General features: G+C 40.0%; 2 protein-coding genes across 6 annotated transcripts in view; one reads left to right on the forward strand and one right to left on the reverse strand.

Annotated features, from left to right (window-relative positions):
- The window catches only part of DCAF6 (DDB1 and CUL4 associated factor 6), a 136554-nt gene extending 129045 nt beyond the window's left edge, over nucleotides 1–7509 (reverse strand). For all 5 annotated transcript variants that reach the window (XM_023510781.1, XM_023510780.1, XM_023510779.1 and 2 more), the window contains exon 1: nucleotides 7056–7509. Coding sequence is in view for 3 of the 5 variants with exons in the window: in XM_023510779.1 (XP_023366547.1) it covers nucleotides 7056–7152 (97 nt within the window). In the remaining 2 variants the exon portion in view is untranslated. The remainder of the gene's footprint in view (nucleotides 1–7055) is intronic.
- Nucleotides 7510–7932: 423 nt separating this feature from the next.
- MPC2 (mitochondrial pyruvate carrier 2) overlaps nucleotides 7933–11421 on the forward strand; it is a 20408-nt gene continuing 16919 nt past the window's right edge. Inside the window, exon 1 of the mRNA XM_012802671.2 lies at nucleotides 7933–8346. Within this exon, the coding sequence (XP_012658125.1) occupies nucleotides 8238–8346 (109 nt within the window). The 5' untranslated portion in view covers nucleotides 7933–8237. The remainder of the gene's footprint in view (nucleotides 8347–11421) is intronic.

Below are 11421 nucleotides of genomic sequence, written 5' to 3' on the forward strand. Positions count from 1 at the left end.
GCATAATACTAAAAGCATAACCTTAAAAACTGATAAACTGGACCACATCAAAATTAAAAACCTTTGCTGTGCAAAAAAAACTGTGGAGAAATTTAAAGATAAAACTACAGACTGGGTGGAAATATTTGTAAACCACGTACCTAACAAGGGACTAGTACCTAAAATACATAAAGAATTCTGGAAACTCGACATTTGGAAAAAATTAAATAATCCTAATAGAAGATGAATAAGAGCTCTTCTGCTACATGGCCTGAGGTGATCTGTGAAAATGGTTCGCTATTCACATGACCCAGAAAATCTCACAAAGTCATGCAAATCAAGAAGCTCAACTCTTCGTGTTCACTTTAAGAATACATGTGAAACCGCCCCAGCCATCAAGTGACCCATCTACAAAAAGCCACAAAGTATCTGAAGGATGTCACTTTATAGAAACAGTGTTGCTTTATAGAAACAGTGTGTACAATTCCCTTGTTACAATGGTGGAGTTGGTAGGTGTGCCCAGGCCAAACAGTGGGACAGGGTTGGTGGTCCAAAAAGAGTGCTGAATTTTTGCTGCATATGCTTAAAAATGAAGAGAGTAATGCTGAACTTAAGGGTTTAGATGTAGATTCTCTGGTCACTTAGCATATCCAAGTGAACAAAGCACCCAAGATGCATCACCGAACTTACAGAGCTCAGGGTCAAATTAATCCATATATGAACTCCCCCTGCCACATCAAGATGATCCTTACTGAAAAGGAACAAATTGTTCCCAAACCAGAGAAGGAGGTAGTACGGAAGAAAAAGATATCCCAGAAGAAACTGAAGAAACAAAAACTTAGTGCATGGGAACAGATGCAACATAAAATAAATGCAAATAACAGTAAAGGGGGGGGGGAGAAAATGAACAAGAGACATTAAGAGACATTTCATTAAAATTATATAGATAGCAGGCAAATAAACACAATGAAAAAACATTCAACAACATCAGCCATTAAGCAAATGTAAATTAAAACCACAATAAGATATCACTACATAACTATCAGAATGCCTAAAATCAAGTTGATAATATCAAATGCTGAAAAAGATACAGAGAAACTGGATTACCCACATGTGGCTGACAGGAACATAAAATGATGCTGGAAAAATAGCATGACAATTTCTTTCAAAATTAAATAATGTTCTTATCATACAGCCATTTATCCCAGAGAAATGAAAACTTATGTTCACACAAAAACCTATATATAAATGTTAATAACAGCTTTATTCTTAATAGCCAAAACTTGGGAACAACCTAAATATCCAATAGGAGAAGATTTAAACAATTATATGTCCATACTACTAGTCAATAACAAAAAGGGAAAAACTATTCACACATACAACACCGTCAATGGATCTCAAGAAAATTATGGTAAGTGAAAAAAGCCAATCTCAAAAGTTTATACACTGTCATTTATAAGATTATACACATATGTTATCTACATAACACTCCTGAAGTTACAAAATTTATAGAGATGGAGAATAGACTCCTGATTTCTAGGGATGCATGGTGGGGAGGGAAAGATATAACTGTGGCTATAAAAAGTTATCACAAAAGATTCTTATGATAGAACTGTTCTGTATTTTAACCACAATTATCTATTACAATTAATTAATTAAAACCAACATTAACCTATTAAACTTAATCTGTTAAAACATACACACTCGTACACACACACAAATGAGTGTAGGTAACACTGGTGAAATCTGTATTAAGGTTCATGGATTGTATCCATGTCAATTTCCTGGTTGGGGTATTGTGCTACAGTTACATAAGATATTTTCACTGGGGGGGGGGGGGAGTGGTCAAAGGATAATATGGGATCTCTTTGTATTATTTCCTTTTTTTCTTTTTTGAAACACAGCCTCAAGCTGTCACCCTGGGTAGAGCACTGTTGCATCACAGCTCACAGCAACCTCCAACTCCTGAGTCTCCTGCCTCAGCCTCCCAGGTAGCTGGGACCACAGGTGCCCGCCACAACGCCCAGCTATTTTTTGGTTGCAGCCGTCATTGTTGTTTTGGCGGGCCTGGGCTGGATTCGAACCCGCCACCTTAGGTGTACTGGCTGGCACTTTAGCCACTTAAGCCACAGGTGCCGAGCCTCTTTGTATTATTTCTTACAACTGCTTATGAATTATCTCAAAATAAAAAGGCCTTAAAAGTATTAATAAAAACCATATTCACAAAGAAAACTCCAAACCCAGATGGTGTAACAATGAGGAAATCTATCAAACATTTAAGAAAAAACTAATTTCAATTCTACATAAACTCTTCAGAAAAAAAGAACATGTCCTAACTCATTTGAGGCTAGTATTCCCCTGATACTAAAACCAGGTTAAAAATACAGAGGGTGCCAAAAAAAAAGTATCTTTTAAGAAACGAAAAACTACCCTAAAATTATAATACTCAAGTCATAATTGACGCCTGAAATTATAAGAGATACGAGGTAACATACATCAGTAGTTATGAGATACAAGATAACAAACATTATCAGTAGTTACTGAGTATTAAAGTTTTAATGGTTTTTCCTTTCTTGAAAAATGCATACTTTTTTTGGGCACCCTATGTATTACAAGAAAACTATATATTAATGTTTTTATAGACAGAAGCACAAAATTCTTACCAAAATTGAAGCTATCGATACATAAATGGATTACCTGCCATAAACAACTCAGAATTAACTCAGGAATTGAATGTTGGCTCAACATTCAAAAATCAATATGTTTATATAACCATGTTAACAGAACTAGTAAAGAAAAATCATGAAATCATCCCAATTAATGTAGAATAAACCTTGACAAAACTCAACAGCTAGTTATGATAAATTCTTCCAGTACTCTAGGAATACTGATAGGGAACTTCCTCAATCTAATAAAGGGCATCTACAAAAAAACTATAGCCACCAACATACTTAATTTTAGATGGAAAGCATTGTCTTTTCACTATTAAGTATAAGGCAAGGATGCCCACTCTCACTACTTCTATTCAAGATTTTGCTGAAGTCCTGCCTGAGGGAGGGAGGGGGTAGGTGAGGGATAGGGGGGTGTCAGTTGGGAGGAAGGAAAGCATACAGGGAGAAATTACAGGAACTGATGAGTAGGTTTAATGAGGCTGCAGAATATAAGGCCAATAAAAATAAAAATTATATTGCATTCTGTAATTATCAGTATACTCTATTTTATGTTTATTATGATTGACAGTAATTTTTTAGTGCTAAAATAATACATTTTTCAGTTTTCATTGATACTCCATTATTTCCTCAAGTGGCTAAAAAGAGGAGGCAAAAGTTAGAACTTAATGACTTTCAAATACTTATGAATTTGAACAACTTGGCAACATATTAGAACACAGATGTATTCAGGATACACTAAAAGAGTAATTTTTTTTTTCAAAAACACCAAACCACATAAAAAATAATCTGAATGAAAAATTATCCATTTTAGTACCCCCTTACTCTAAAACTTAAAGGACACTGACTTCCTAAACCCTTACCAAAAGACCAGATTTCAATCTCCTCTAAAAGATTTTCACTGGCTGCCTAATCATAATTTAACCATTTTTACTAAATGTTTACACATTATAGTAAAAAAAAAAGCTCTGTTGAAAGTTTCTTAAAATTACTTTGTCAATTACTAATTTAGAAGAGTTAGAAAGTGTAAGTTAAAAGTCATAGGTCAGTCTGTCCAAAATGAGAAAAATATGAGTAGAAACAGGAAATATATTGAAATAATAGTTTATATTATAAGCAATGTTCATCTTTATAAAACTGTACATACATGGCTAATAAGTTATTATAACAATCACTGAGTTCCAAAAGCACTACTCTATTACTAGTACAATTTGAGAAGCTTTGAAACACTTAAACCTATAGATGTCTCTGACTTTGTGCTCTGACACTTTAAAAAACACACGTTAGAATTTAGATCAGGTTCATAAAGATTACAACCCTGTCCTAGTGTCTGAATCCATGCTAGTCCAAAACAACACACTCTTGGTTCAAGAGATTCCTGAATTTAGAAGCCTCAAGTAAATACATACATCTTTTTCTCATAAATAACCTATGGGAAATTATTCATCTTCATTCTCACAACAAAAAAAGATACTTTCTTTGGCAAATAAAGAGGTGATTAATCAATTTCAGATGTTAGAGGCATTAAGTGATTCCATATTATAAGCAGCTGAAGAGATGAAGGGGGCAAAAGAATAAAATAGGTTGAATTTGGAAAAACTGGGAATTGAGACTGGGAGAAATGAATCAGGGAACAGCTGCTATGCTAAGTAAAATCAATTTAAAAGCTTGGAAAGATATGTGCTAAGGAGAATTACATAATGTAAAATATTTTACAAGAAAAACCCATCAATTCATTCTATCCCAATTTTACTGTTTTGAAATCCATTATTAAAATTGCAAATAAATATATTATCAAAATATTTAATCTCAATCTTGTAAATCATAATGTTTAAATATTGAAATCTTTCAAAAGAAGGAATCTATTTACTTTCCAAGATCTTGGATATGGACTTTGACTTTCAAGGAAGGCATTATAATATTGTACTTTAAAAAGCTATTTTATCCCCAAACCAAAAAAGTAATTATGTGAGATGCAGTTATGTTAATTAGCTTGACTATATGTATCAAGTTGTACATTTTAAATATACACTTTATTACACTATTACACTTCAGTAAAACTGGGGTGAAAGTCATTTCTTTTTAAAACTTCATTAATTCAGATACTACTAATGTGGATTTTGCTGTTTCTTGCGTGCAGAGATAAGATTAGCACTGAAGCGTGGAAGAGTCAGATAAAGTGAAGGTGTAAAGGTCGACCAACTAAGAATGAAGATCAAAAACTTTATTTACAAAATATTTTCAAATACTTAGAAAACCACTTTTAAAGGAAGCTATTCCAGTGTGCTTATTATAAATTCATATTATACTTAAAATATTTAAGAATTTCCTGTTTACACACACACATATATTTAAAGAACTATAATTCAGGGCAGCACGTGTGGCTCAAAGGAGTAGGGCGCCAGCCCTGTATGTTGGAGATGGAGGGTTCAAATGCTGCCCCGGCCAAAAACTGCAAAAAAAAAAAAAACCCAGAACTATAATTCACACTTTCTGCTTAAAGCCAGTGGACCTTTCAATTCCCCTATATCCAACACACAAACTCCACTTCTATTACGGAGTTAAATAAGAAAGGGGAAAGAAAGTGTAGGATTCTATTTTAATCATAGATTAATCACAGATTGCTGAACTAACTGAACCAGGAGTTAACAATATATAAACTACATATAAGTGTTTATTTAAAGTGTCCATGTAACTTAAATGAAGGACCAAATTACAAATCCATTCATGCAAAAAGCTAACATTTGTTTTTTTATTAAGCTAAAACTTAAGTTCTTTCCCAGCAAAAAAGAATTCTAAAACAAATACTACACACCTTTTTAGGTTTATGGCTTTAAAAAGCACTCTCTACAGATGTTTAATTTTAAAATGATTTATCACCACTCTAGGTACTTATCCTACAACAAATGCACAAAGTTACGTACAAGGATGTTCTCTGACAGTGCTGTTAAGAATGGTTACTGTCCATTTAAAGAAAAGTTGAGTCGACTACGGTACGCCATCATGTCAAATATGAATTTTTACTACCTAATACTTTAAAAGACAGAAAGGATCCGTTTTACTGCCATGGAAAGATCTCCAAAATGTAGTGTAGAAAAAGCAAGCTGTAAGCAGTGCTTCCAAAAATGACACCAAGTTGCTCATTCATAGTCTCTCATATTCTCTCTCTCACACACACACACACCCCTACAGCATTTTCATATGTACATATGAGCTTATGAGAAAAAGGTCTGGAAGAGCAATTAGAAAACAGAAAACATTATTACCTCTAGAAGAAGGGGTCTGGAATTGGAAAGGGAGGGATCACAGGGATTTTTTCCTTTTTATTGAGTTTTTACAAGGAGAATGTATTCATGTTATTTGAAATACTAAAAAGCAAGAATTTAGAAATTGCAGGCTAACCTCTCTTGAATAATTTACAAACCAGAACTGTTGGCTGTAACGAGATTTCATTTTCTTCGATTTACTTGATATCGAAAATAACAGCCACAAATAATTTCTTCCAACACGAAGTGACAAATTGGAAAGAAGAAAATTTTAATTCGATGCTGTCTGCCTTACCTCCGAATAGAAAGAAAAAGTAATGAAGAGTGCACTTCTAAGAAACAACTTTTTAGTGGACGCAGGCATGACCCAGAAGCCTCACAAAACAATGTTACCCAAAACCAAACCAAAAATAAAAAAAAAAAAAAGTGGAATACTGTTCCCTCAAGTATTGAAGGTTGTTTTTAGAAAGCTTAACTAAGAAACAGTAAATGCCAAGTGTGTTTTCAGGGGGTGGGAATAGGAACGTGAAACCCTACACCACCTTGAAGCGGTCAAAACGAACTGCACAACACAGCGAACCCGGAGCGCGCGGGGGTGGGGAGAGCTCTGCTACCACTTTTAGGTGTTGGCTCAGCGCCGCACAACAGTTTACGCCGAGTCTGTTCCGAGCATGAAGTCCCTGAGGGTGATCACCGTGTCGCAGCCCACGCCTAAACCCTCCGGAGACTGAAGTGGTCGGTGGTCAACAAAAACTTAGGTTCTCGGGTTGAACGGAGGAGAGAGCGCCGGAGAAGAGCGAAAGCGCTAACTTTTGCTCTAAACGCGGCGGCTCCGCGAGTCTTCTCCCGAGTCCCCAACCCAGAAGCGACCCCAACACCTTCTCAGGCCAGTACGTTCTGCCGTGGCCCGGCTCTTCGCGGAAAACCTAGCAAGGGCGGCGGCTCACAGCGTGCACCGGGGGCTTAGCAGTGGCAGGTACCAGGCGCAGGGTTCGGAGGCCGAAGCCCCACACAGCACCCCAGAGACTGGGGCGCCCCTACCGAGGTGCTGTCCCACCTCCAACAGCCCGGGCGTCGCGCCCCCCCTCCCCCAACCTCTGGGCGGGGACCTCAGCGCCCCCGCCCCGGGGCCCTCGCTCACCCAGGTAGCGGCTCCGCAGCCGGGACGGGTCCTCCAGCCCGAGGGACCTTTTCCTCACGTCCCACAACAGGTGTGGGAAGGAGCCACCCCGAGACATGGCTCTGCCAGAGCCGGGGTAGGAGGGGAGACCACCGGTGGGGGAGGGGAGGAGGGGGAGGGGACACGCGGATCAACACCCGAGCCGCACCGGCACCATCCGCGCGCCGGGACTCGCGGTCGCAGCGTTAGATGGCGGTGGCGGTAGCGGCGGCGCCGCCTTCGCCCCTGAAGCCCGGCCGCACCCGGGCCGGAGCTCGCCTCATACTCTCCTCAGACTACCCAGAACATCCAGAGATCAGCAACAGTCTCCTCCCTCGGCACCCCCTCCTACGGGAGGAGGCGGAGGCGGAGGCGGTCGCAACTCCTCCCTCTCCCCGTCCTGGGCACCCTCCCTGCCAAGCTTTTCTCGCGAGATAATGACCACCCTAGAAATGAAGCCAGTGTGCGCTACGACTGCCCTCACCCTGGAAAAGTGGTGTCAGGCTTCTGCAGCCTAATTCTTAATCTCTGTGGGTAAAAGGCGAGTAGAAAGACAAGATGCTGATGTCTGTAGTCTCTCGTTCACGAGTATTAGTTGAAAGGGAGAAAGAGAGTTGTGCGGCGTCATCTTTAGTGGGGGCACGGAAGACCTGAAAAGCCCATTTTAACCACGGGCCTCCTTAGTCAAAATGACGGGCACTAGATTAGGTATGGCTTCACTTGCCCTTCTCCAACATGGCCTTTAGGACAGGAAGGAGAAGTAGGAGGTTCCGGCTCGACCTCGTCCGCGCCTCGGGGCAAGCCAATCAAGGAGGGCAATTCCGGGTGCGCAAGCGCGCTACCAGCAGGGTTCTGGGTGGACTGGGTGAGGCAATGTCTTTGGCACCTGTTGCCATGACTCCTCCTCAGTCTCCCTTGCCAGAGGGAAGGAGGCTGGCCTGGGGCGGGTCGTCCGGGAGCCTCCGCCCCCTCAGCCTTTGCTGGGCGCGAGCTGCCTGGTAGTTCACAGCGGGGCAGTCGTAGCTTCGGGAAGGGTACTCGAAGGGAGAGGCGGGCGCCAGGCTCTGCGGCAGAGGAAAGTGACTGGCTGCCCTTCGTTGTCACCCAGGGACGAAGACACAGCCACCCTTCTACCCGGCTGCCCACGATCACTTGGCGGCGGAGATGTCTGCTGCCAGCGGCCGAGGCCTGCGGGCCACCTACCACCGGCTCCTCGACAAAGTGGAGCTGATACTGCCGGAGAAATTGAGGCCGTTGTACAACCACCCAGCAGGTAATGTACCTAGAATGGCTCCCACCGAGACCATCTCTCCCTCTCCCTCTAAAATGGACCTTTTAGCGGCCCACTGACAACTCTGAGACTGTAGGCGTCCCACAGCCCCAACCCCTAACGCTCAAGTGAATCGGTCTCCGCTCCTCACCTCTCTGCATTTTACCTTCTCTGGTCAACGTCTCTCATAAACCTCTGAATCTCAAGTCACCGCGTTTCCTGACCTTTGTTGAATTGGTCCCCTTAATGCTCGACTCAAACCCAGACCTGGCCTCCAGATTTGAACCTTCTCAACTTCTTCGCCCACGAAAGGGACTGAGGCCACCATGAAACGTTCATTCTCCTCTTTCCTCCCCCACGAATTGTGGTGTATTAACCCACGCTGGATGAAGCTGGATAGGTGGCTTGTCGCACTGGAGAGTTTGAAGTAAAGGTCATACTTATTTAGCTCCTGCTGGCAGAGGTCTGCAGATTAAGCCCTCCTTCAAACCGGATGCTTTACCCAGATTTCAGTCTCAGTATTATTCCTCATCCCATAGGTCCAGTTTGTTTTTTAAAATCTATGCTTATTTATAGAATTATTGAACAAGCTCTATCCGAATCTTTCTGTGTGGACAGAACTGGATATAATTCTTTCTACCACTTACATATAGTTGTGACCTTGAGCAAAATTCCATATCTCCGAGTTAGTTTCTGTAAAATGTGGTCTGCATGAGAACTAAAGATAACATACGCTTGATTCTTCATAAATGCTCAGTAAATGTTAGCTTTCTGGTCCTTCTGGAAAAACAGTGTTCTTGTGGTTGAAAAAAATAATTCTGTAAGAAACTGGAAGATTCCCAGGAAGTAATAATTACTTAACTAGAGACTAAAATCAGATGTATTCTGAGGTCTCCTTCAAGCATAAGACTTAACAAATGAGAAAATCTATTATAAATTATAAGATTGAAGTCCTGCCCCAAAAGTGCCCTTTTCCCCCTACATAGTTGAATCTGTATTCTGCAGCTAGTATCCTTAGGAAGGTTGTCTAGTTCCCACATGCCCTCCCATTATCTGACTTTGAAGCTCACTCTGCTTAATATACTTCACTACAGTCTTGAACTCAGAAAACTGATCTTTAAGGAGAGGTTGTTATTGGTAAAGGAGTTTTAGGTTATTTGGCATTTAGTTTTTTGGAATTGTGTTGTATTTTGTGGGAAAGATTAATATTCAATGGTTTTGCATACTATTTTGCATCATAGTATTTGTTATTGAATTATTCTTTCGACACTAGTCTACGTTAACATACAAGGGATTTTTTTAAATGATACACAAGACAATATTAAGAGTTGGAAACCATACATTGCTGATTCTAAATTTTTGAGATTTAATTTTATCACTGACAGATATGTCTGAAACGGTAACAAGAATATGTTTTTATATAGGCATATTATTATAGTTAGAGCATTGTCTCTCTGACCTGGAGCCCAGAATTTTGAGGCTTTCCTCATCCATTTGCCTGTGTGCTGTTCCTGGCACATTATAATCTGCCTCTGTAGAGGAAAAAATAGAGTTGTTCTAGCCAAATGTGTGTCCTAGTCAAGTTCCTTAACTTGAGTAAGATGTCATTCCCCCCACTCCCACCACCTGACTATAAAAGTATGTGATACTGATATTTTTTCTGTTTGATACAAAGCACTTGTTAAACTAATTTAAGTTTTCTTTTTATAGTTTAAAATTATTCATTAACTAAAATACCTCTCTCAGTCCAGGTTTAGCAACTGTAATTTCACATTTGAAAGTTTTTGTTTTTGTTTGGTTGGGGAGAAGGGGAAGTTAATATTTTAAAACCATCGCATAGCTCTGGGCAGTTGAGTAAATTAGTTACCAAGCAGGCCTACTGAAAAATTGACCGTTAGCCCTAAAAGTTCAACCATTTAAGCTTGTAAAGAGACCAGAATCTAGAGGCATTACTCAGGAAACAATTTTGGTGTAGCAGAAGAAAAAACATCAATTTTAAAACAAGAAAGGAGAAATCCACTGAAGAGTTCAAAGTACAGATGAATACCCATTCAGTCTGAGACCAAAATAATATGCTGACTTACTCTTCAATGATGAAGGAGCTTCATGCAGGGATAAAAAATAAACTTAGTAATTGATACTGCTTATGAGCCAGACACTCTATGTATGTTAAAGAAAAATGAACCAGATGTTATGAGAGGAGTCTGAGAAGCTCGACCTAGGTTAAATTTGAAAAGATTAATTTATATGATCAGTGCATTATGATATCAGACTCAGAGGAAGAGTGCCATCGTCTAAGAGTAGAGGAACTAAATCTAATACAGCTTCCCGTTTTAACCTGATGCCCCCTTGAAATGAGTAAATAGCAAATTCCAGGGTTGAGGATGAAGCAATGTCAATGCAAATAATCTGGATCAGACATAAAGTTTGAATATTTTTGATTAGCATCTATAGGAGTCATGTTTAATCCAACACAGTTCTGTTGGCAAATATTTATTATTTGTCAAGAAAGATTAAGAAACAGGCATTGTCTTCAAGGAAGCTACTCTCTGATGAAAGTGACAGATACATAAATAATCATTTTAGCTAGTGCAGAAAACTATAGAAGAATATACCCACAAGCTGCATTAGTAGTTCAGAGAAGGAACATTTAGCCTAACATAAAAATTTTTAAAAAGACTTCTTCGAAGAGATGAAACCTAAGACAAGTTTTTGAAGAATAGCGTTAGATGAAGACAAGGCAGAGTTTCCAGAGGGGACAGCTTAAACTAAAGGGTAGAGTAAGGTGACCAGATTTTAACATTGGTAAAGCGGGACACCATTGACCGGGGAGGGGAGGTTCTTAATTAAAAATTTGGTCTGGCTCGGTGCCTGTGGCTCAAGCAGCTAAGGCGCCAGCCACATACACCTAAGGTGGCGGGTTAGAATCCCCAGCCCAGGCCCGCCAAACAACAATGATGGCTGCAACCAAAAAATGGCCTGGCATTGTGGCGGACACCTGTAGTCCCTGCTACTTGGGAGGCTGAGGCAGGAGACTCGCTTGAGCCCAGGAGTTGGAGGTTGCTGTGAGCTGTGATG

The sequence above is a fragment of the Otolemur garnettii genome, unplaced genomic scaffold (assembly GCF_000181295.1).
Source record: "Otolemur garnettii isolate 467f Iridium unplaced genomic scaffold, OtoGar3 scaffold00016, whole genome shotgun sequence".
In the NCBI taxonomy this organism is placed as follows: Eukaryota; Metazoa; Chordata; class Mammalia; order Primates; family Galagidae; genus Otolemur; species Otolemur garnettii.